The 26,349-nt window shown below is 47.6% G+C and overlaps 1 protein-coding gene across 1 annotated transcript; it reads left to right on the top strand.

Moving 5' to 3' along the window:
• The first annotated feature begins 12,097 nt into the window (after positions 1–12,097).
• On the top strand, positions 12,098–25,870 carry GINS4 (GINS complex subunit 4). The gene is made up of 8 exons (XM_019921550.3): positions 12,098–12,275; positions 12,928–13,042; positions 17,895–17,981; positions 18,802–18,915; positions 21,912–22,009; positions 22,174–22,262; positions 24,598–24,688; positions 24,779–25,870. The coding sequence occupies exons 2-8, from the start codon at positions 12,947–12,949 to the stop codon at positions 24,873–24,875; spliced, it is 672 nt and encodes a 223-aa protein (XP_019777109.1). The 5' UTR covers positions 12,098–12,275; positions 12,928–12,946; the 3' UTR covers positions 24,876–25,870.
• Positions 25,871–26,349: the final 479 nt, after the last annotated feature.

Below are 26,349 nucleotides of genomic sequence, written 5' to 3' on the forward strand. Positions count from 1 at the left end.
AAAGAAATAATTTTATAAATTGGACAAAACCAAAGATCTTCAGTTAAGTATCATTGTCAAGTTAAATTGATGCCAGCAGAATTTTCAGATTTTTTAAATAGTATCTGAGTAATAAGTATTTATGGACCTTGTTAAGAATTTATTTAACTTTGTGCTATCACTTTTTACCTTGATAGTGAAATCTTTAATCTTAAGATTAATAAATCACTTTGAAGAATTTCTTTTTGTTTCTCATACAAAGAGTTTTGTTTTAAAAGGCAGTTGGGGCAGGGATGGCAGCTAAAAATCAGTCCATTGGCTGCTAAATCTGTTGTTCTTTTTTTTAAATTTTATTTTTATTTAATTTATTTTTTTGGCTGTGTTGGGTCTTCGTTGCTGTGCGCGGGCTTTCTCTAGTTGTGGTGAGTGGGGGCTACTCTTCCTTGCGGTGCACAGGCTTCTCATTGCAGTGGACTCCCCTGTGTGGAGCATGGGCTCTAGGCACGTGGGCTCAGTAGTTGTGGCTCACGAGCTGTAGAGCACAGGCTCAGTCGTGGCGCACGGGCTTAGCTGCTCCACAGCATGTGGGATCTTCCCGGATCAGGGCTCGAACCCAAGTCCCCTGCACTGGCAGGCGGATTCTTAACCACTGTGCCACCAGGGAAGTCCAGATCTGTTGTTCTTAATGTTTCTGTTCTGTTACTTCATGTTTTCACAGACCACTTTATTGCCAGGAAATGAACATCATAACTTGTATTCACAATGTTTTAGCAATTAGTCTTCTTTGAACAACCAAATAAATGCCAAACAGCATAACTGTAGGAGTTCAGATTCTGTGATACACAAGGGCTCAGAAACCTAGGTGTATTGTGGCCTTTTCTTTCCAATTAAAGGATTGGTGTGCACAACTCTTGCACATCTTTGTGCATCTCATACAATTTACAAATGTTTTATTTAGTCCAATTCCTAATTTCTTAGATATTTGAAGGATTATGAAAAAGCAACATTATTGTAGAAGTTACTGTGTAATTTTAAAATGAGGAGTGCTTCAGTTAAACAGGAAAGGCCTAACAGGATGTTTGGGGCATTTTTAATACTGCAGAGAAAAATCCTCACTTCATATCTCATGATACGGAGGGGCTACTTGAGGACAGGAAAAATCATCTTTTTAAATAACCAGAATTATCAACAGCAATCATATTGACAATAGAAACTTTACCAACCCCTGCCAGCAAGAGCTATACATTAAAAATAATCAGATCCCCGATAGAAACTGAGAAAATTCTGAGGAAAAGAAAAAGTTGCTTGTGTGCATTGTTTTCTGCTCCCAAGTTCTACGTGGATTTTGAAGTGAATACAATGTTTTTATTTATCAAGGAAATGTGTGGTGTCAATAAAACGCAGCTGCAGAGGCAGAAAATAAAAATGCCTCTGAAACTGGCGGCATTTAAAAGGCTCACAGGGTAAAACTTAGTCAGTTCACTTAACAGACAAGCTGACTAGGAACTGAAGAACTTACTGGCCTGACAATCAAAGTGTCAATAAGGGTTTTTTGGGTTTTGTCTTAATGGAACTTGACATGCTGATTCTAGGGAAAGTGAAGGGACATGCCCTGCAACTAGCAAGGCATGCCGAGTCCTAGAGCTGATATGCGTGGCTTTGGAGCAAGAATAGACGCGCATTAGATGGGACAGAATGCAGAGCTGGACGCAGGCTCACGTGCGGTGGGCGGGACAGTCTCTTTGCCCCTCGGATCCTTTCTCCTTCGGTGTCTTCGCTACCTTCTGGAAAACTGACCTGTGCACAGCTTCAACCCGGCTCCCCGGTCCAAGCTTCCTGGAGTTTCGGCCGGTGGGAGGGATGCGCAGGGCCTGATCTGAGTGTGCGCACTGATCCAGGGCGTGGCCAGCGGGTCAGCCCGCAGCCCCGGAGGAGCAGAGGAACCTGGTGAGGACCTCTCGGAGCAGGTTCAGAGTGTGAGGACATCCACGCCACATGAGTGCCCATTGGAGAGCATCCTCCGCAAAGGTTCTTTCTCACTGCGGAAGTGGAAAACCCTTTGCTGTTTGCCAGCTTCTTCCCACCTCCCTGGTGCTTGCTCTGTGGGGCCGCCTGAAATGGTCCTTGCAGCGGGGTGGGGGGAGCATGTGGCTCAACCACGTGGACTCCTCCACCGCCGAGCTGCCCACGGCCACGGCTGAGTGCCCAGGCGGCCATCGGAGGCCCATGCGAAGCCCCAGTATGGCACCCTTCTCCAGGGGCGTTCTGATGATAACAAAACATTTTAATTACTGAATTGGGACAGTGATCATGGGATTCTATTTTCCAACAAACACTGACAAGAGCAATCATGGACCTTCCTCGGTTTTCATCCATGGACAGGGAAGAACTATACCCAACAAATAAATGTAAAGGGACAAAAACAAAGTTGCTTTATGGCTACACTCCATGAGTTATCCTAACTGATACACATACACACACACCACACAATTTTTATATTATCATATTATTTTTGATAAACTATGTAAACATGCCTGGGAGTGAGGAACACCAGTTGTTACCTCTGGAGGGGGAGACGGGATGGGGTCAGAAAAAGGAGTGCAGGGCCTAGATTGAACTTGTGATGCTAAATGGCTTACTGTTTTCCATACTTCATCAAATGCCTAAAAAATGTTTGTTACTAAAACAGTTACGTGTTGTAAATCAACTATACTGCAATCAAAAAGAGTAATACTCAGGGCTTCCCTGGTGGCCCAGTGGTTGAGAGTCCGCCTGCCGATGCAGGGGACACGGGTTTGTGCCCTGGTCCGGAAAGATCCCACATGCCGTGGAGTGGCTGGGCCCATGAGCCATGGCCGCTGAGCCTGCGCGTCCGGAACCTGTGCTCCGCAATGGGAGAGGCCACAACAGTGAGAGGCTCGTGTACCGCAAAAAAAAAAAAAAAAAAAGTAATACTCAATACTCTGTAATAACCTATGTGGGAAAGGAATCTGAAAAAGAATAGATATATGTACATGTATAACTGAATCAGTTTGCTGTACACCTGAAATTCACACAACATTGTAAATCAACTAGACTCCAATATAAAATAAAAAATAATTTAAAAAAGAAATTAAAAAGAGAAAAAAATCAAAAAATTTGAAAAAACTACATATATTTGTCAACATAAATGACCATATCCTAAATATTATGCATACCAGTTAACATCTCCAGTATCAGGTTGGGCTTTGATCATTTTACACAATACCTCTCACACTCACACACACAACCCCACTCCCCAGGACTTCACTCAGGTCTCTGTAACTCCTCCACGTGTTCAGGTCTGTTAATCTCATTGGTCTCATTGTCAAGAGACACTAGCCTCTGAGTCCTGCTAGTTCTACTTATACCAAAAAAAAAAAAAAGTGAAAAATATGGACAACTAGCTTATTCCTGTTCATAGGTATGTGAGTAGGCCTCTAAAAGAAATGAATTAAACTTGTAGGCTAGAAGCAGCCTCTAGCTAAGGGTAAAGTTCAGGGTCAAGCTGAATTTCTCTCTTAAAGTAAACATGTCTAAGACGAAACAAAGAGGGTGACTGGGAAATGTATGATCTCACTTCCCCACCAACAGGGAAAAGTCCAAAGTAATTTCATCCCTCACAGAGCTCCATGGGTCACATCCAAATCTTATTGATTCTACTGAGTTAGCAGCTCACAGGATGACAGCTGCTCACAGCAAGATCAGCTCTGACAGATCAACTGACCCAAGGTTTCTGGTTCTTGTTTCCAAAGATACCAACAAGTAACACAATTTCATGACCAAATTTCAGTATTTTCAGCTGAAAATATTTTTATAACTGACTGAACATAGCATAAACTGAAAATATAATTTTTAAAATTACTTTTGGATACCCTAAAGGTGGAATTATTATCAATACATTATCTGTTCTAGCTAATTTAATAGTAAAATTATGGAACATAATTAATCATGCCATTCTTTAGCCATCTGATAGAGGGTGAATACGGAACTCAATTAAAATGTTTAGTTTTACCAGTGAGAAACCTGTAAGTGTTTAAATGAAGAAATTTAGATACAATGCCAAAAGTTTTTAAGATGTCACAAATTTTTAAATTTCACATTTTTATATTAAACCAAGCCTCTTATTCCTTATTATTTCACGTACTGACACCTCAAGAGATGTATAATTTATAGATCCTCCGTGTAGAAATGAAAACAAAATGGTAACAATTATAATACAATTCCATCTCTGTAACTCTAATTAGAAAGTTTGGAACTTAAGAAAATTTTAAAATAAATCTTACTGTATATTGTCAGCTCAGGGAAACCACTATCTATATGCAGACAAACTTGATTGTATTCTAACAGTTGCCTCTATACAGAAAAAATTATTTTAATAAACTTTAGTCTGAAGTGGAATGACCCATTTCATTCGTTAGGTGACGTTCTCAAAATGGTGCCATGCCTACAATCCATTAACACAAAGAAAGGTGTGGCATGAAAATGAAGAACAATGAATGGAATTTTGATACAGGGTACATTCTTTTTTTCAATTTATTTTATTGGAGTATAGTTGATTTATAACATGTGTTAATTTCTGCTGTACAGCAAAGTGATTCAGTTATACATTCTTTTTCATATTCTTTTCCACTACGGTTTATCCCAGGATATTGAATATAGTTCCTTGTGCTATAGAAGTAGGACCTTATGATCTATCCATTCTATATATAATAGTTTGCATCTGCTAACCCCAAACTCCCACTTCATCCTCCCACCCCCCGCCCTCTTGGCAACCACAGGTCTGTTCTCTATGTCTGTGAATGTTTCTGCTTCATAGATAGGTTCATTTGTGTCATATTTTAGATTCCACATATAAGTGATATCATATGGTACTTGTCTTTCTCTGTCTGACTTACTTCACTTAGTATGAGAATCTCTAGTTGCATCCACGTTGCTGCAAATGGCATTATTTCATTCTTTTTTATGGCTGAGTAGTATTCCTTTGTACATATGCACCACATCTTCTTTATCCATTCATCTGGACCCTTAGGTTGCTTCCATGTCTCGGCTATTGTGAATAGTGCTGCTATGAACATAGGGGTGCATGTATCTTTTTGAATTTGAGTTTTGTCCAGATATATGCCCAGGAGTGGGATTGCTAGATCATATGGCAACTCTATTTTTAGTTTTTTGAGGAACCTCCATACTGTTTTCCATAGTGGCTGCACCAGTTTACATTCCCACCAACAGTGTAGGAGGGTTCCCTTTTTCTCCACACCATCTCCAGCATTTGTTATTTGTAGACTTGTTGATGATGGCCACTCTGACCAGTGTGAGGTGGTATCTCATTGTAGTTTTGTTTTGCATTTCTCTAGTAATTAGCAATGTTGAGCATCTTTTCATGTGCCAATACAGGGTACATTCTTGAGTAATGCTACCCTTTAGCTTTTTCCTATGGCTATATATTTAAAAACAACAAAAAAAGAGCACTGCCCTAAGCTGTAAGCATTTAGAAATACTGAGTTTGCCTGGTTTTCATTTAGACCTAGAGACAATTCCCTAGAGTAATTATGTGGACCCTAAATAAACATGAGGACCTGCCCAGCACGTAGACACAGAAGCTTTTCATCACAGGTTCATGACACAAAGGCACACATATTTCTTGGTGGAAAGGTCACATTTCTCTTTGCTTGACTCTTATCCAGAAAATCATTAAGAAAATCATTCTACTTGGCCTGATAAATGCTATTTGGCCATAGTTTTTCAGAAGATATATTTAATTTTTTTTAAAAAAAGGAAAATTCATGGTCATTTTATATTCTGCAGTGAGCAAGTAACTGCACAGCCTTTGGATCTCCTCACAGTGCTGCACATTCGTCTCCTTGGAAGTGACTCATTCTTCCTGCAAGCTGTGCTCACATGTCACTTCCTTAGGGAGTCTGCTATAGGCTGAATGTTTGTGTTCCCCCAAAATTCACATGTTGAGACCCTAACCCCCAAGGTGATGGTACTAGAAGGTGGGACCTTTGGGAGGTGATTAAGTCATGAGGGTGGGGCTCTCATGAATGAGATTAGTGCCCATGTAAAAGCGGCCCAGAAAGCTCCACTGTCCCTCCTACCATGTAAGGTCACAGTGAAAAGACAGCCATTTGGAAGCCCTCACCAGACACTGACTTTGTTGGCACCATGACCTTGGACATCCCAGCCTCCAGACTGTGAGAAACAAATTTCTGTTCTTTATAAGACACCTACTCTATGGTATTTTGTTATAGCAGCCTGAATGGACAACCAACTAAAATGTCCTTCCTCTTAATGTCCTATATGTGTTACCCAGCTTTATTTTATCACCACCTGACAAACAATTGATATTTGTTTACTGTCTGTCTCCCATCATATGGTTTGTGTTTCCTATTCACTCTTTATCTCTAGCACCTACACAGGGCCTGGAAGTAGATACTCAAGTATCACTACATGCTCAGAAATATTTGTTGAATGAAGAAATGAATGCACGTGGGAATGAGGGGTGCTGTGCTAGATTTGGGGATACCTTCAGGGAATTCACAACCTAATAGGAGAAATGGACATGTTAACACTGCCATATAGTGTGATAAATGCTATATCAGAATAGTGTAAGGTACAGTGTAAGGCATATACACTGACCTAATTGCTAGGGATGGTTTCACAGAGGAAGAGGTACTTCGGCTGAGTCCTGAAGGATGCGTACGAGTTCGTTAGGTGGTTACAGGGAAAGAGAGAAGCCTAGAAAGAGGGAACAGGAGGTGCAAAGAGAGGAGACAAAATCCCTCATGTCCCTGAGCAGTTCCACATGAAGGGAGCAAAGAGGGTGTAAGGGGGAAACACTGAATAACAAGAAAATCAACACTGCTGCTTTCAGAGCATGACTAAAATCACATAACCTCCCGACTCCTCTCAGGGGATTCCCTCCAGCCTCCAACAACCCGCTTCCTTGCAGTGGTCTAAGCCTGAGGTGTTCTGTCCACGCCCCTCCAAGGAAAGCTCCGAGACTGGACGAGAGAACATAATCTTACACTCTGCCCGAGGAGGTGCCAGCCTTGGCTGGTGTCAGCCTCTGCTTCCTCGTTAACAAAGCTCAGGCAAAGTGAGGAGACAGCATCTACAGCTTTGCCCAGGGCTGGGGAGCCTTCATAAGAGCTGAAGTCAAAGCCAGATGCTCTATTTCCTGAGTCAGCTTTCTTTTCAGAAGATGGGTTCCCCTCCACAGCAAACTGACTCTTTTTGTTATTCCCAAGGCTCATTCTGGGCTTGGGAGGAAAAAAAGCATCCTCCCATCAACCATAAGGCAACAAGACACAAAGGTGAAGGTCGCGTCTGTGCTAGAAACTAGAAACACATTAAGACTGGACTAAGGAAAGAGGGTCTCACCGCGCTCCTACGAGGGAGCGGCTAGGAGAATAAGAGCGTTAAAGGTTTGTACCTGCCTTTTTTTTTTTTTTTGATTAAACAATAGTACAAAGCCACTTTATTCTTGAAACTGTGATCTCAAAGCTTAGAAGACATTTGAAAAGTTTATATCTTTATTGGAAACATATATAGGTTAATTCAATGTGCTTTTTTTTTGGTACGCGGGCCTCTCACTGTTGTGGCCTCTCCCGTTGCGGAGCACAGGCTCCGGACGCGCAGGCTCAGCGGCCATGGCTCACGGACCCAGCCTGCTCCGCGACATGTGGGATCCTCCTGGACCAGGACACGAACCTGCGTCCCCTTCATCGGCAGGCAGACTCTCAACCACTGTGCCACAAGGGAAGCCCTCAATGTGCTTTAAAGATGGATTTTGAGTAAGGGATGAGGAGCTATAAAGTCTGAGGGGGAAAAAGGAATTAGAAATATCATGCACTGCCCAGATTTTACATTTTTCAGGGCTCTGACCTCCTGAGTTTTCCAGCATCTCAGCCATACAACTGTGTATGGGGTTTTACCATCGGCCAGAAAAATACTTATAATTCACCAGTCGACAGCTTTCCTTGTGAGGCTAAAAGGAAATATTCTAAGAGTACTTTTCTGCTTTCCTTAAAAATGCAAGTTGCTCTCTTCCTTTCCTATCCTTGGCCAAGTCTTCATTCATTCAGAACAACTGGGGCTTAAACTCTGCTTAACGAATACACTCCCCAAGACTTAGTGCTTTGCTTGTGAGGGTACCAAGACCAAGAATGTGATGGAATTTAGAGGAAGGAAACACTGAGAAACAGCTGTTGACCAAATGAGCAAGGCAGTGATGACACATGAACAGTGACGATGGTATTACTTCGTATTTAGAAAGCATCATCTTCAGAAAGGCTCACGGTACTGTATAGGTATGTATATGTTGTCTTTTATCCTTAGTGATTGAAAAAAATTAGGTCCATTCTTATTAATGATACTTCCATACCTATCCACATATATTTTGGCTGTTTCCATTTGCCTTGTCTTTAAGTGCAATCAACTCCTTCATTGAGCAGTATCTGGAAATTGCATTGACTTTCTTCAATTGTACAGGGTCCTATTTTCTGTATCCTCTTCACCGTTGGGCACTAGCTTCTTCCTTCTTTTGCTATGTTGGTAGCTTCATGTTTTACTCATCTGAATCCATGCTGGCATGTTCACTTGCTTTTTTCATCATCAGAACTTGCCTGTAAATTCTGTCCTGCAATTCCATACATCACCATCAAACTTTACCCTCCTGCTATCATAACTTATGTAATTCTCTTTTTCACGTGATCATTTTCATGAAAGGCGTTCCATTTGCACGGCTATGTAATTATTTTTTAAAACTTCTTGACAATGGGGCTACGTCCACCAGATGTTCCTGATTTTTCTCTCCATTTAACGTAACTTAAGCCGGGTCTTTTCTCCCACCTTCCTGAACTTCACAGGCCAACCGTCCCACCAGAAGTTTGTGCTGCTTGCCCACAGGTAGCTCTGTCGATTATCTTTGGAACGTCTCCTTCAATGCTCCTTCTTTACATAGCAGAAATCGTTCTCTGCCAACTCATTTTACTCTAGAGTGATTTTATCTGATGAATATTAGTTGGAACCAAAGATCTTAGAAGCGAAAGGCGGGGCCCAATTTTGTATCTATCTCTCTGCCTTCAGGAAGGCACATCTCGTTCTCACTGGACAGGCAGTACAACTGATCGAAGCCCAAAGAAGTGATGTGTCCCAGGTAACGGCCCTGTTTAGTAAGGAAGCAGGCGCTGGACGCCAGCTCCCCAGCTGGGGCACAGCAGGAGACCGGGGTGGCAGTTGGCACCACGGAAGGGGAGACTCTGAGTGAGCAAACTTAGCAATGGGTACTCATACAGGGAAGTCATCGGTGAGTGGACTCCAATCTAGAACACTTAAGGAATATTTGGAAAGACCATCGCAAAGCTATGTAGGAATGAGAATTGTGGAAGCATGGGATTGTGCTCAGAGACTAATGTTCACGTCCTCTAATGCTGATTAAAAACCACCCAAAATGGACTTCCCTGGTGGCGCAGTGGTTAAGAATCCGCCTGCCAATGTAGGGACACGGGTTCGATCCCTGGTCCGGGAAGATCCTACATGCCATGGAGCAACTAAGCCCGCAAGCCACAACTACTGAGCCTGCGCTCTAGAGCCCGTGCACCACAACTACCGAGCCTGCGCTCTAGAGCCCGTGCGTCACAACTACCGAAACTGCACGCCACAACTACTGAAGCCTGAGCACCTAGAGCCCATGTTCCGCAACAAGAGAACACTGCAATGAGAAGCCCACGTGCTGCAACTAGAGAAAGCCTGTGCATAGCAACAAACACCCAATGCAGCCAAAAAAAATTAAAAAATAAATTAAAAAAAAACACCCAAAACTTAGGGCCTTAAAACACCTATATTTTGCTCACAAATCTGCAATCTGGGCAGTGCTCTGCAGGGATGGCTTGTCTCTGCTCCTTTAGGGTCAGCTGGGGTCACTCAAAGTCTAAGAGCTAGAACCATCTGAAGGCTCCTTCGACTCAGACATCTGAAGGACAGAACAGTTGGGGTTCCTTGGACATGGCTCTCCATCTCTAAGTGACCTTTCCATGTGGACCTTCCATGGCAGCTGCAGGACAGCCAGACATCTTACCTGTCAGCTCACGGCTCCCAAGGGATGCAGCTCAAGAAAGACAGTGGGGGGAAGCTGCACCACCTTTCATGACTCAGCTCCGGAAGCCGTTCAGCATCACTTCTGCCACGTTCTCTTGGTCCAGGCAGTTAGAAAGATCTTCCCAGATTGAAGAGGAGAGATCACAACCAGCAATCCCATTCCTGGGCATATATCCAGACAAAACTCTAATTCAAAAAGATACATATACCCCTGTGTTCATAGCAGCACTATTTACAATAGCCAGGACATGGAAACAACCCAAGTGCCCACCGACAAACGAATGGATAAAGAAGATGTGGTATATACATACAATGGAATACTACTCGGCCATAAAAAAGAATGAAATTATGCCATTTGAAGCAACATGGATGGACCTAGAGATGATCATACTGAGTGAAGTGAGTCAGACAGAGAAAAACAAAACCATATGATATCACTTATGTGGAATCTAAAGTATGACACAAATGAACTTCTCTATGAAACAGAAACAGACTCAGACAGGATTCAGAGTTTGGGATTAGCAGATACAAACTATTACAGAGAGAACGGATAAACAACAGGTCCTACCAGATAGCACAGGAAACTATATTCAGTATCCTGGGATAAATCATAATGGAAAAGAATATGAAAAAGCATGTGTATGTTTATATGTATATATATATATATATATAACTTAATCACTTTGCTGTACAGCAGAAATGAACACAATTGTAAATCAACTATACTTCAACAAAATAAGATTTTTTTTAAAAAGGGGAGATCACAAACTCCACCTCTTGATGGAGAGGTGTGAGCAGAAGAGTTCAGGATAAGGCTGATGTCAGAGCAGCTCTCTTGGGAAAACACAACTTGCCACAACTAAAAACAACTGGGCCACCAACCACTGCAACACAGAATTGAAATGGACCTGGAAAAGGCCATCATCTGTCATTAACAAAACTCGTTCTGCAAGCACAGCTCAAAGGGCCCTTCCCTTGGAATACCTCTTTGCTGTCCCCTAGTTTCCTCAGCCCTTTGTAAATATGCCCACTCTCTCACTCAGTATATTCTATTGTAATTATTTTTATAACACTATTGTAATCAGGCAGGTGCTACCCAATCGGTCAATTAGCCGGACTTCTTTTTTCTAATCACATCACAAAGAATCTTCAGATTGGTGGGGAAGAGATACTTCTAGGGGAGCCAGAAGCGACACTTTGCACAGAAAACAAAGGAGAGCAGAAAGAAAAGCATCAGCAATTCAGAGATGAAAAACTATAATCACACAAAGAAAAAATATATATATATATATATCTTTGCCCTACAGTAAAGGCAGAAGACATAAACTGTAAATGTCAATATAACCTAGAGAGCAGCTGGGATGGAAGCACTGCCTAAAGCCATGGTTCTCCAAGCTCACCTGCCTCAGAATCACCTGATGAACCTGTTGACCGTCTCCCCCCCTCCTCCCCCGGCCCCCGCTAGTTCCCGATTCCGCAGTTCTCGGACTGGTCTGAGAACTTGCATTTTTCTCGGGTCCCAGCCGATTTGTTGCTGGTGGTCTGGAACCGCGTTTTAAGAACCACTCGCCTAAAGGCTTTTAGAGCTGGGAGTAGTGGCCACAGGTGCAGCCCCTGCAGATATGCGGTAACCAGAAGGGCCACAAGGGAAGTGGGTGGAGAAGACGACCCAAGAGGTGGAAGCGGCCTGATTTAACACAGCCCACCTCTCTGTCGGCCAGAGCACACGCGGACGGCTGCAACCGGTGGCGGGAAGGCCCACGCCGCCGGAGCCCCCAGCCTCGGTGACCAGGCGCCTCCTGCCGACGGTCCTTGGGAGGTGTCATCCGGCACCGCACACCCAAGCCGGGACGAGGTGGGCGGGGCCCAGCTCGGGCCCGCCTCCACGCAGGAAGTGGCCCAGAGATCGAGCCACTGGGACGCAATTCCCGCCCCCAGGGTGGGCGGGGCCGTCTGGCCATGATTGGTCAGCCCCGTCCGTGCGCAGTGACGTTGAGTCCGGACGGGAAGTGTCCAAGAGGAGCGCGGGAGCTGAGAAGTGGAGGGTCGGGTGCGTCCCGGAAAGGCCTCGCGCGGACCGTTCTGCGGCCGGTGCACCTCAGGCTGCTTCCCGCGAGGGTCCCGCCCTCGCCACTCGCCAACCCGGGGTGCCTTCGCAGCCTGGCCAGGCCCGGGTGAGCGTCCGAGTGGGACCGCTGGGAGTGCGCGCGCGCCTCGGGGGAGGAGGTGACCCTGTGCTCGTGGCCCCGGGAGGCGAGCGGGAGGAATGTGTTCTCGGTGTCCCTAAGGCTCCGGGGACGCGCCCTCGTCCCCACCACCCGCCTTCCTAAGCCCTTTGGGTCACTGACCGGACAGATGTTGCTTGTGGCCTTGTGGCTCCAGGAAACGGGCATGGATTGGTTCTCCCAGCAATTTTATTTGCCTGCTCTTAGTGAAGAGCCGTGCTGAGCGCAGGGGCTGCACAGGTCACTGTGTCCCTAGTCCTTAGAGGTTCCAGGATTCATATTAGAGCTGAAGTGAACGCAGCCCCCGAGGAGAGGACCTCCTTCTGGAAGGCAAACATAATTACTGCAGGGTGTGGTAGGTGCTCAATTCAGGGTGCACGTGGAAGCCCTTGTAAGGAGTGATCGCTTTGAGAAATTGGTCCCTGACCTAAGATTTGAACGAAGAGGTGAAGAATTACAAAACCAAAACCTATGAATTCCCTAGCCACTGCCAGTGAGCCTCTACAACTGCAGTAAACCTTTCCCTTTTCCAGGTACGTAGTTGCATATTCTTGAAAAGAAATGGAACACACAGCATAATATGGGTTCTTTTATTTATTAGATTCCTGGTTTCAGAGAAGATGGCAGAGGAACTGGATCTCCCGGGACAGGACTCTGATGCGGGGAGTGAGGAGGTGGTCCTGACCCCTGCAGAGCTCATTGACAGGCTGGAACAGGTAAGCAGTCCAAACAGAATCCCCCTGCTCCAAGCTCAGCCTTTTTATTTAGTCCAGCTGTGCAAATGTCAGGAATCAGGAAATGTGATGGAACTCTAGGCTTATTTCAAGAGAAGAGAGACCGCATCTTACCATCTACACAGAAATAGGAAGTAGGGGGACAGCCGGATAGAAACCTCATAATGTCAGACACAAAATTCTCAAGTGGGGCCAGAGAGGGTCAGCTTTGGGGACATTTACGAGAACAGCTCACAGAGCAAAGGATCTGCTTGGTATTTGTGGGGACCGCAGAAGTGCTTGGTAGAGACTTGTAAGGTCTAGAAAGTGCTGAAACACCTTCTTTAGGAGAAAACTGGTCTTTTTTATTTTTTTAAGTTTATTTTTATTTTGGGCTGCATTGGGTCTTTGTTGCTGCGTGTGGACTTTCTCTAGTTGCGGCACGAGGGCTTTTCATTGCAGTGGCTTCTCTTGTTGTGGAGCATAGGCTCTAAGCGCGCGGGCTTCAGTAGTTGTGGCATAAGGGCTCTAGAGCGCAGGCTCAGTAGTTGTGGTACATAGGCATAGTTGCTCCGCGGCATGTGGGATCCTCCCGGAGCAGGGCTTGAACCCGTATCCCCTGCATTGGCAGGCAGGTTCTTAACCACTGCGCCACTGGGGAAGCCCGAGAAAACTGGTCTTATTCTTCCTTTTCCTCCAAATACTTCCTTTTGTCCACCGTTCTGTATGTTTCCACTGCTTACCTCAAACCACTTCTGGGCTGTTTCTCCTTTTAGTCATAATCCCTGTGGCTTATCGAGTATTTCCTGTGTGCTAGGGCTCTTCACAATTGTTGTCTGAGGAGACCTTGGTAGTTTTGGAGTTCAGACTACCTGTGTTTAAATCCTGCATGTCACTCGTTTTTTTTTTTTTTTTTAATTTTTTTAATTAAAAAATATTTTTTTTGGCTGCGGTGGGTCTTCATTGCTGCACGTGGGCTTTCTCTAGTTGCGGCGAGCGGGGGCTACTCTTTGTTGTGGTGCGCGGGCTTCTCATTGCGGTGGCTTCTCTTATTGTGGAGCACAGACTCTAGGCACACGGGCTTCAGTAGTTGCAGCGTGCAGGCTCATTAGCTGTGGCACGCGGGCTTCGGTAGTTGTGGCACACGGGCTTAGTTGCTCCATGGCATGTGGGATCTTCCCGGACCAGGGCTCGAACCCGTGTCCCCTGCATTGGCAAGCGGATTCTTAACCACTGCGCCACCAGGGAAGTCCACACTCGTCTGTTTTACAACTTAGGCAGGTTGTATAGCTTGTCTCTAGCGCTTCCTTGACTGTCAGTGGAGGTAATAATAGTGGCTGCCTCACTGAGCTCTTGTGAGGATGAAATGGGGTATTATGTGTGAAGAGCTCAGAGTGTTGTCTGACGTGTGCTGAGCGCTCACTGAATGTTAGGTGCAAGTGGTCATAATCAGTACAACAACGCCCTGAGGCAAGCACTTTTGTCATCTCCATTTTACAGATGAGGAAACTGAAGCTTAGAGGTTAGAGGTGTAAAGTAACTTGCCAAGGACACACAAGGACAGCAGAGCCAGGATGTGAACCAGGTCTCTTTGATTTACTACACCTGCTGCCTTATTCGTCTCCCTCTCACCGCCCCTTTCCAGAGCTCTCTCATGTTTGTTACTTTAGGATTCTTCATTCCTTCCTACCGTTACATGCCATTGTGAGTGATAAAACCCAAGGAAGTTCATTTAAAAATTATGTCTCAGACCTTTTTAAGAATCTGGTGAAAACTCTGGCCCTCCCTCCCAGAATAATGCACATATACACCCATGCAGAACTTTGCATGTAATTTCAGGAGATTCACAGGCACCCTGAAAATTTAAAACCCAATGAGGTATCACTTATACCCACCAGAGTGGTAGAAATGAAAAAGGTGAACAGTATAAAGTGTTGGCAAGGATGTAGAGAATTTAGCACACGTATACCACGGTGTGTGTGTAACTTGGTACAGTCACTTAAAAAAATTAACGTTATTTTCTGGTCAGGTTAAAGAAGGCACACGTGTCTTGTGGCCGAATTATTCTACTCCTGGGTGCATACCTAGAGTACGGCATATACACGTAACGAGGGAGAAAAATAGCAGTAAAATGAGTAAAAGCTCCTGCCGCAGCATGGACAGCTGTCAGGAGCATCACACAGAAGAACAAAAGATAAGTTGCTGAAGAAACCGTCTGTGTACCGTTCAGACCCTTGCAAAGCTGTCGTCCAGGGCCGAGCTTGCCAGCTTGCTGGTGCTGAGGCTCTGCAAAGGCTCAGATGCTGACCCTCACCCTCCAGGTCAGCCGGGCCCAGACTGCTGGCCTCTTCTGGGTGTCCTCAGGGCTCCCTGGGAGGGAGCCCAAGGAGGGTGGGGTCTGGCGGCCTTGGCAGGGGGTGAGCAGGAGTCACGCCTGCGGCCTGATGCTCTCCTGCCCGGAGGGCAGCCACCGCCTGGACACCTGCCGTGTAGCATGGCCTCGGGGCCGGCCTGACAGGCCACTGATGAGCACAGCTCTGGGCGCATACGTAGGATGCTCTTGAATGCTGGTAAAAATACAATTTAAAACTTGGTACCTAAAATGCAAAGTTTCTCATTTTAATGGTCATATTAGTTTGCTAAGGCTGCCTAACAAAGTGCCACAGGCTGGGTGGCTTTGCTGACAGAAATTTATCTTCTCAGTTCTGGAGGCTCTTCTATCTGAGAGGAGATCAAGGTGCTGACACGGTCTCCTCTGAGGCCTCTCTCCTGGACTTGGAGACGGCCGTCTTCTGTGTCCTCATGTGCTCTGTCCTCTCTGTAGATAATTTCCCATAGAGAGTGAATGTACATAAAGGAAAGAAGGTACCAGCGACTGAGCCTTGGGAAACTCCGTGTCTGTGTCCTCTTCTTCTCCTGCAAGGACACCAGCCGTATTGGATTAAGGCCCACCTATTGACCACCTTTCAACCTAACTACCTGGTTAAAAGACTGCATCTCCAAATCCAGTCACATTCTGAGGTGCTAGGAGTTAGGGCTCTAACATACAAATCGGCAGGTGGAGGCGGCACAGTTTCACCCGTAACAGTGATAAACAGGTTGTTGTTAAACTTTTTTTGATGCAGTCATTTCAAACAGAGAACTTGATTATTTTTAAAAAGACTGTGAACTTAAATACAAGTTTCTCACTAAAAATTTTGAAAAGATTTTATTTGAGCATTTTGTACTAATATAAACTTTGCCCCACTGTTATATGTTTTATTACCATGATTTCATACTGTAAATGAGAACTCTCCCCCAAATCTACTCCATTTTACCCAGTATACCATACAAGTGCTGTCATTTCTTTGAGAGCCCTGTCATGGAAAGGTTGGTAAGCACCACATAGAGATAAGAACAGAAGTAATGAAACTACAGAAAATTAATCACTAAATTCAGGCTAATGATCACCTCTGAGGAGGGAGGGGACACAAGGGGACTTGTAAAATGATGATGATACTCTTTAATGAAGCTATGTGCACATAGGTGTTTATCAGTATTCTTCATGTTATTATGTATTTCATAAATATTTTTGTACCTATTCAGTATTTAATGAAGTCAGGTAAAAAGAAAACCTGGGCTTCCCTGGTGGCACAGTGGTTAAGAATCCTCCTGCCAATGCAGGGGACACGGGTTCGAGCCCTGGTCTGGGAACTAAGATCCCACATGCCGCAGAGCAACTAAACCTGTGTGCCACAACTACTGAGCTTGCGCTCTAGAGCCCATGAGCCACAACTACTGAAGCCTGCGCGCCTAGATCCTGTGCTCCGCAACAAGAGAAGCCACCGCAATGAGAAGCCCACGCACTGCAACAAAGAGTAGCCCCCGCTTGCCGCAACTAGAGAAAGCCCGTGCGCAGCAACGAAGACCCAATGCAGCCAAAAATAAACAAAATAAATAAATTTATATATAAAAAAAGAAAATCTCCTGCTTTATAAGTTCTCTATGACAGTTTGATCTTTTCTCATTCATTATGCTACTTGAAAAGACAGATTGTCTTTCTGATTAATTTTATATATCTGCAACACTATTCAGAAGCTTGAGCACCTGAAAAGACATTTTATGATAGTAGCAATACTGGTATTTAATAATGCGTCTGAATGGTGATAATTGAAGAAGCAGACACTTAAGTGTGTCAAAATGAATAACTGGAGCGTGCTTGGCCTGTAACTCTGAGCTATTCTAGAACTCAATTTCCTGTGATTGAAAGATAAGTACAGCTTCCTCAGTCACCAGTGGATACTTCAGTTCCCTAAGCCTTGGTAATTTCTGAAACATACCAAGCATCTGGGCCTAAGTCATAAACTAGGGATTTAACATCTTATTCCAAAAACTGCTTAATAGATAAATCTCCATTTCCTTTGTGATCCTTTGTACTCTTGGGAAGTTAGTAAATAACGTAATCTGTGTTTTCTCATCAGCAAGGTAAGGATAACTGTATCCATTTCATCTCAGTTATGATAGTGATGAATGAAAAAATTATAAAGTGCTCTGAGCTGAATGGGAGGGCGCTGGTGCCCCCTGGTGGGCAATAGCAGATACAGACACTGGTGCCCGGTGACAGGTACCGAGTGGACACCAGGTAGGATTACTCTCAGCCATAGGTGTACTGACAACACAGCCTTTCCACTAAAGGAAGTAAAAAAGCCATCATTAAACATAGCTTGTCTTCAAAGCACTTCCAGTATTTCCAACCGGTAGACAGTTTCTTTTCTGAGGCAGCTGTGATTTTAGGGGTGAGTACTGACTCCCAGGGTTATTTTGCTCCATTGTGAGTAATGCCCCTTTGTGCGTTTTTCGGGCATTGTCGTTTTAGGCCTGGATGAACGAAAAGTTTGCCCCTGAGCTGCTGGAAAACAAGTCGGAAATCGTAGAATGTGTCATGGAGCAGCTGCAGCACATGGTAAGAGGTGGCCCCTCAGCGTTCAGAGGAGGGCAGCTTAGAAGGTGTGTCGGCACAGTGAGAGGCCGTAGGCTGAAAGCAAATCTGTTCCGTTGGGCCCAGCCTAGTTTGGGTTTTTTTTTTTGTTTTTTAATGTTGAATTAATTACCTACACTTACAAAGCCTGGGAGCTCCTATGAACATCTGGATGTCAGCTTCTAAAAACCTGTCCTCAGCATTCCTGCATTTGTACGCGAGAACAGCTGACCAGAGCAGGGTAGGGACGGCCCCTTCCAATGTGCTCCCAAGGCCCCCAGCTCCTGGCTGCCCACCTTTCTCAGGTACCTTACCTGCCTGGCCCCGAAGCCTCTGAGTGTGTGGCCCTTGCCTTAGATGAGCCGGACTTTAGTCACTGTCAGCCTCAGGGTGGCTTTGAAACGTTGGTATTTTACAGTTTCTCAGCTGGTGTTTTAACTACTTCCAAGACCCTTTAGACATTTCTTCTGTCTGCTGCTTCCTTCACACTCGGGCTGGGGTTCTTCTGGGGCCTTCTGACCAGCCAGATTCAGATTCTATTCAAGTGGTCATTTTCTAAAAGTAAACGAGTGCTGTCTGCACTTTATGTCGTGAGACTATGGTCATGTATTGTTCGTGTAGTTAAGAAATTAGAAGGAAATGAGAGCCCTTAAACGATGAGTTTTTTCTTCTCCTCTGACCTAAATGTAGCCTGTGTGAGTCCTTAATGTTGCCAGCGATGATGGGCTGTGCGCTGATTGAACAAATAAGGTCCTTAGTCTTTGACTCTCATGTTTTTTACAAACTTTGTTTTCTCTGTTAACAGGAAGAAAATCTCAGGAGGGCCAAGAAGGGGGACCTGAAGGTCAGCATCCATCAGATGGAGATGGAGAGGATCCGCTTCGTCCTGAGCAGCTACCTGCGGTGTCGGCTCATGAAGGTCGGGGGGCAGGGGGCAGCTGTCGTGCGGACTGAGGGTCCTGGGAGGAGCGGGAGGGTCCAGGGCCTGCAGATGGTGCTGAGGCCCCACGTCAGGGGAGCCAGAGTCGGGAGGGCGGGACTGTTCTGGAGAAGCATCGACGGCACGGTTGTCTCCCACCTCCAGGGACACTGTTAGTCTGTCTGCTGCGCGAACGGTCCCCCCCAGAGTGACCGTCGGGCGGTGCTGAGCGTGGAGGTATTGGCAGTGGATGAACAGGGAATACTGACCAGAGGGGACCTGGTTTTAAGAACTGTTTTGCATCTGTCGTTAAGTCAATGTCAAATGGACCATGCTAGTGACATTCAGCTATATCTCTATGGCCGTCTAACTTATAAAAATGAAACGGCAACACATGCTTATTTTCAATGACGTCTGTTTTAACCCTGGAAGTTCTTACCTCCTTGAAGTTTCTTCTCATTTGGTTCCACTTGTCCTCGTAGTTACTACAAAGCAAACATGCTTGATTCTTGAGCACCATGGGTGTGAACTGCGTGGGTCCATTGATACGTGGAATTTTTTCATTATTTGCTGTAAAGTGATCCGAGGTTGGTTGAATCCAGGTGCAGAACCAGGGATACGGAGGGCCGACTGTAAGGCGGGGGGAGGGGAGGGCTGCTGGCACACTCAAGCCCCGAGTTGTTCAAGGGCCAGCCGTACCCTCTACCATGTGGACATGCTTCAGATACTGAAGACAGCTCAGAAGGCTCTCGAGAGTCCTCTGAGCTAAACATTTCAGCCGTTTATTTCCATTTACTCTCCTGGTCTCTTCCCTTAAAAGGTTTATCAGTATCCTTCTTAAATTATCCCACCTACAATGGAACAGAGTTCCCGTTGTAGTTTGGTCACTTTTGTGAAAAGCAGGATGATCACTTCCCTTGTGGGTATCAGACTGGTAGTAACGCCACCCAGTGTCATGTAGCGTCTGACGGACACGTCACCCTGGGTTCATTCCGCACTCGCCATGAGCACCAACCTCTTTGGAAGTTTTTAAGCTGTTGTTATTATTATTACACCATCCCGTCACTCCTGTATTTCCATGGCTTGATTTTTGACCCCTCAGTATAGGGCTCAGTACTTGTCCCTTTTCAGCTTCTTTTTGGGGGCCATTTCCCTGGTCTCTGGATCCCAGTCTTGTCACCTAGCCTATTAGTTATTTCAGCAAGTTTGATGAGTGTGTCATCAAAGATCTTATCTGATTCTTTAGTAGGACTGGGCCAGTGATCGATGTCCCGCCAGAGCCTTCCCCGCCGATCGGCGTCCGTCAGTTGAATCCGTGTTCTTCTTTCACTCATTTATGCGTCTCCTAGTCTGTGCTGTCACCCAGCACCCCTGCTACAGCTTGTCCCCAAGGACGTTAAAGATATCATCACGCATTTTGAAAAGCTTGAGACGCGCTACGCCTCTCCCCACCTTCAGCTGCCTGGCCGCTCAGTTTTTTGAGGCGTGTGGTGAGGTGAATGCTCTTCACGCGCACGGCTACTTTCCTTTGAGTTCACCGACCGTCTATCTGTAAGGCCACGTACAACGTGAAGGACACTGATGTGTGTTGGAAGAGTCTCCTCCTTTGTAGTTTTGAAAATCAGGAAATGTGTCCGCCTCTAATCTTCCCCACCTCTTCTGAACTCAGTGACTCTGAGATTCTGAAATGGCATGTATCTTTAGTGCACGAAGTGACACAGTAGCAGCGGTGATCCACATAGGACAGGAGAAGGTGCCTCACACACTCAAACTCCGTACAGACGAGAATTTAGTTCATCCTGGAACACAGTGCGTCCGAGCCGGGAGACCTCACCGCTTTAAGGATAAGTGCTGCCTTCTCTGGGCCTTCAGCTCCTCCTTGCCATCATCGTGGTCCTGCTCGCAGAGAGCGTTTCCCTGGCGGAGGTGATCGTGAGAGCTTTGACTCCAAACGAGACTGCCTTTCCTGGTTCCTGACCACACACCTTTCTGTAGCTTTTAGCTTTGTTGTTGTTTTCTGGTAGTTCTTAGCACGCTTCCCAAGCCTTACCTCATTGTGGGTTTTATCCTTGCTGGTTATATTGTTTCTTTTGTTGTTGTTGTTAATTTATAAATTTATTTATTTATTTTTGGCTGTGTTGGGTCTTCATTGCTGCGCACGGGCTTTCTCTAGTTGCAGCGAGTGGGGGCTACTCTTCATTGCAGTGCACAGGCTTCTCGTTGCAGTGGCACAGGCTCTAGGCGCGTGGGCTCAGTAGTTGTGGTGCGGAGCACAGGCTCTAAGTGTGTGGGCTCAGTAGTTGTGGCACGTGGGCCCAGTAGTTGTGGCTCGCAGGCTCAGTAGTTGTGGCGCATGGGCTCAGTAGTTGTGGCTCGCGGGCTCTAGAGCGCAGGCTCAGTAGTTGTGGTGCATGGGCTTAGTTGCTCCATGGCATGTGAGATCTTCCTGGACCAGGGCTCAAACCCGTGTCCCCTGCATTGGCGGGCGGATTCTTAACCACTGCGCCACCAGGGAAGCCCCTGGTTATAGTCTTAAAATCGAGCATCACTCTCTGTCTGCTTAAATGTTCTGTGTGTGTCTCTCCAGCCTCTGTATCTGTTTTACTTCACAGGTTGTACAGTTGTGTCTGTACAGTGACATAGAAGTGCTGGGTAACAGCCCCTTCCTTTCTCTTAACTTCCATTTCCAGTTGTCTCTCAGAGTTTCTTTCGTGAAAGCCTCTCATCTTTTTAAACTGTCTTCCTTGTTTGAGCCCTGGCCTTTGCTCCAAATTCTCTGAAACCTGCCTTCGTGAAGTCCAGTGTGTAAGTCTTATGATTAGAAAGAGTCTCAACCATGAAAACGTGTCATTTTAAGAGTCACTTTCTAGATTAACCTTGACCTGTTTCCGAAAACTAGCATGTGTGCCACTGGAATCAGACCAGACCTTCGATGACACACTTGATCGAACTTGCTGATGGCAAAAAGCGTTGACAGGTGTTTCCTGTCCCCACAGATAGAGAGGTTTTTCCCTCACGTCCTTGAAAAGGAGAGAACACGCCGTGAGGGGGAGCCTTCCAGCCTTTCTCCGGAAGAGTTTGCCTTCGCCAGAGAGTGAGTAAGCAGCGAGCGTGGGACCCGCCTTTATTTTCCTGGCTTGCCAGTGTGAGTTTGGTGGTTGTGTCCCTCAGGCCAATCGCAGGGCCACTGCTGTTGGTCTTATAGCCCTGGTGGCTCCGGGGCGTGTCGTCACTGCGATGTGGGTTTGTGTGTTTCAGGTACATGGCTAACACAGAGACCTACCTAAAGAACGTTGCCTTAAAGCACATGCCTCCTAATTTACAGAAGGTGGACCTTTTGAGGGCAGGTGAGCAGAACATTCTCCTTTCGGACATCCCGAGGGGCCGTAGTTTACACCCCACGTATCTCCAGGTGTCTTAGAATAGCATCTTCATCTCCACTCTCTTCTCTCGAACGTGGGCAAATAGGTGCATAGATAGATCAGCAGAAAAGAGACAGGGGGGGAAGGGTTCTGGGTTAAACCAAAAATCGTGAAAAGCAGGCGCCGGGCTAACGAGTTCAGCATCACTTTTGTGTTCTTCCGGTTCAGAGGAAATTCTCGTAGCTGCCACTGTAAGTGCAGACTCACCCTCGTACGCAGTCACCTCCTGAGGGTCCGTGCTGTGCTCGGCTCCTCTGGGCGAGGAAGATGCCGGGGTCTCTGGTCTCCGGGGGCAGCAGCGTTCCCCTCACAGGTTCCAGGCCATGCAGGGCCTGTCTCCTCGGGGGGGACGTTAGCTGGAAGACTGGGACGCCTACGGGGGTCCCTCAGTGCTCCTGATCTTCGGTTGTGAGCAGCCTCCCGGCTGTGGGAAGGGGAGCAGGACAGACGGCAGGGAGGCGCCAGGGAGGGAAGCACGGCCATCTCCTCTGCCTCTCGCCCCCTTGCTCGGTCCCCTGAAAGTCTGCTGAGTCACGGGGGGGGCCCTGGTGGTAACCCCTAACCTTGAGTCAGCCAGCAGGGCCCCTGGCCTGTGGCCTCCAGTCTTCCTCCCCGGCCTTTCCCAGCTCGCCGTGTCCACGCAGGACCTCACGGGGGCCTGGAGTCCACAGGTTCCCAAGCTGAGTTCACGACAGCTGAGCCCTGAGCGTCCCTCGCCGACCCAGCCTGGGGGTCGCGCCCTGAGCCCTGCCGCTGGCGGGGGACTTAGCCCCGCCTGCCACAGCTAAGTACCACCGACAGGACGGGGGCGCCTGACCAGCCAGCGTGGATCTTCTCACAGATGTGGAGGCCAGCGTCCATGGTCAGGGTGCTGACAGTGTTGGTTTCCCCGAGTCTCTCTCCTTGGCTTGCAGGCGGCCGCCCCCTGCACACGCACCCTGCCGTCTGTCCCTCTCCTCAGCAGGTTGCCTCAGGACCCCACCCTGACGGCTTCATTTTGCCTCTTTGGAGGTCTGGTCTCCAAATCCATTCCCGTCCTGAAGTAGTGGGGTTCGGGGCTTCAGCGTGTCATCGTGGAGGGGACACCAGGAGCAAGCCCACCGCGTGCCGGGCTTGTGGAACTCTGAACTGGTCGTTTTGGTGAACCTGCCTGAGGGACACAGGAGGCCCAGTCCGTGTCCAGTTTAGCCTCTTTTGTCTGCACTTACGAGTGGGGCAAGGACCACGTCCCTAATCACTGCCCAGCACCACCTGTCATATCCAGTTGAGCCGGGTCCAGGCCGTTGCCCCAGAGCTGCTTCTACTTGATGCTGGCCAACACCTGCTGACGCTCATGTGTTGCTTGTCCTGGGTCCCTTCCAAGGACCAGAGCTGGGCGCCTAGGGCTGGAGCTGTTTGGGAGCCAGCCTGCCCTCGTGAGATCAGAGCCTTGCTCACGTAGCCCAGATGCCCCCTGGAGCACGGAGACCGCAGTGGCAGGGTCGTGGAAGGGCGTTGTAGCCGAGCATCCTTCGAGGGTTTCCTCACATCAGCAGCAGCCCAGTGGGCCCAGCTGACCCTGCTGAAGTTGGTGTCTCTGGCAGGCCCAGAACCCCCGAGCAGCCCAGGGGACCCTCCCTGGACCTTTGCGGTCAGTTATCCTGACCCCCCTCCCGTAGACAGGGAACCGAGGCAGCCCCACACCTGAGCTGGGCTCTGAACACTGAGCTGTCCGGTGGGTTCTCCGGACCCCGCAGGTGATGGGGTCCTCTTGGCACAAACGGAGCCGCAGGCAGGGAAGGGCTGGAGAGTTGCCAGCGCGGGGCACTTCGTGGTGAAGTGCTGGCTGGTGGTAGAGAGGGAGGGGTGCTTACAGCGCGCAGCCCGTATTCATCTCCCTGACGTTCAAGGCCATTGCCGTGTGACCCAGTCTCCCTAACATCCAGTCCTCCCACCCTTTATACAGACATACTTTCTGGCCCGATTCACACACTCTGTCTTCCTAAGACGTCACGCGTGTTTCTCCCATGGCCCTTGCTCTTCCTCCCAGGCGCCCTGCAGATCTTAGGGCCTCATCACTTGTCAAATGAGCGGGTGCCGTGTGAAACCTTGAGGGAAGCGTGCTGTTCTAGAAGGAGCCAGATCCCTCCTCAGGTCCCTGCCCCCAAGAGGCTTTTACATCAGGGGTCCCTTTGTGCCTGAGGCAGTTAATCCCAGCAGCTTCTCCATCCCGATCTTGTCAGCTGAGCATTTTCTGATCACACTCTCGTCCTCCTGGCAGTTCCCAAACCAGATCTGGATTCATATGTGTTTCTGAGGGTGAAAGAGCGACAAGAAAACATACTGGTAGAACCGGAAACAGATGAGCAGAGGTGAGTGGCGTTTGCGTTGTGGATGGTGGGAAGCGTTCCTCCCCATGGGGCTGCAGCCGAGCTCCGCGGGTACATTGTTTTCTCTTCCAGGGACTATGTGATCGACCTGGAGGAGGGCTCACAGCACTTGATCCGATACAAAACCATCGCACCCCTGGTCGCTTCTGGAGCCGTACAGCTGATTTAAAACCGGAAGCAACTAACCAAGAGTGAGGACATGGAAGGTTGGAGAACGTATTTGGAAACCCCACGTGTCAGCCGGTGCCCGAGGACGGGAACTTTTCCCGGCAGTGCCGTGGGTCACTGGGGCATTGAGATCTGCTCGGGGCAGATCCCTCCCTGGCTGCTCCAGCCAGGATCAGCAGGTGGGGTCATCGCTCTGCCGACCCCGCGGCTGGGTAGGGACACGGAAGCGCCCTTCGTGGTGGTGTTTGAACTGAGGAAAGTGAGGCCGAGGGGGTGCATAGAAAGGCCTCGCTGCCTGTGATGAGGGGACTGGTGGGCCCCAACCTGACAGCTGCAGGAGCGCTCCCTCAACCCTCCTGGTAGGAAGAGTGTAAATAGATTAAACCGTGTGGCCGCCCTGTATAGTATGTCACTGACTCGTGTAAACTCAGCTTCTGGGGCCTCTGCTCTCACACTTAAAGCCAACTTCTGTCGTGCCTAACTGAGCATCACAACCAATAAACTAGTAACTAGGTCTCGGTTTCATGGCAGAAGGAGCCCGTGGGCATTTCCCAGCGTGTAGTCTAGTGAGGTGCATCCTCCCCGTGGCGAACTGCAGCGTCGGGCGGTCTCCCAGGCCAGCCTGCAGGCCATGTGCCAGCCTTGACCAGGGCCCCGGGGGCAGAGCAGCAGCAGCTCTCTTACGCCGCCACCTCAGCGGCAGCTGTTCCTTTTTAGGCTCTTCACTTTCTCAAGGGGAATAGATGAAATTAACCTCGGTGAGTGGACAGTGTCTCGGTGACACCCGAGGAGGGATGTACACACGTGAATCGTCTTCCCTTGAAACGTGATACAGAGCAACTGCCTTCCAGTCTTTCTTTCCTGCAAAGGCAGGTTTTCATCTACATGATGTTGGCTCTTGGAGTAATCAGTGTAATATTGCTGTCATTTCCAAGAGAAATCACTAAGTGAAAGCAAGGAAGGTTTTATTCGTTAATAAAAACGTTTTATATCTCACGCAGTGCTTTGTTTTCTCCAGAGCGTTTTCACCCTCTTCAGCCATTCATTAAATAAATGTGCAGTGAGCACACAGTATGCCGGGCACAGTCCACCACACTGGGGCTCCAAGCCAGAATGAGATGGTCACTGACCCTGCTCAGGTGGGAGAAGTGCCTTGAAGAGACTTAGAACGGGGGGCTCACGGGGGCTCACCAGCATGACTGGGTGCTCTGAGAGGCTCTCACTGATTTCAGTGAATCTCACTGAATTAGGCTGAGGTCTGAATAACAAGAAGGGGCCAGACACAGAACTCGAAAGGCTTTCCAGGCAGAAAAGGCAGCTTGTGCAAAGGCCCTGAGGCAGAAACGAATTCTACCTGCAGTCGGTGTGGCTAGAAGGCAGTGGGCACAATGCAGAAGGGTGCAGGATTAAGGTCTGAGAGGCAGGCTGGCCCCAGATCACTTAACGGCTTTGTTAGCAAGGACCCCATGGGTCCT

This window comes from Tursiops truncatus, chromosome 21 (genome assembly GCF_011762595.2).
Source record: "Tursiops truncatus isolate mTurTru1 chromosome 21, mTurTru1.mat.Y, whole genome shotgun sequence".
In the NCBI taxonomy this organism is placed as follows: domain Eukaryota; kingdom Metazoa; phylum Chordata; class Mammalia; order Artiodactyla; family Delphinidae; genus Tursiops; species Tursiops truncatus.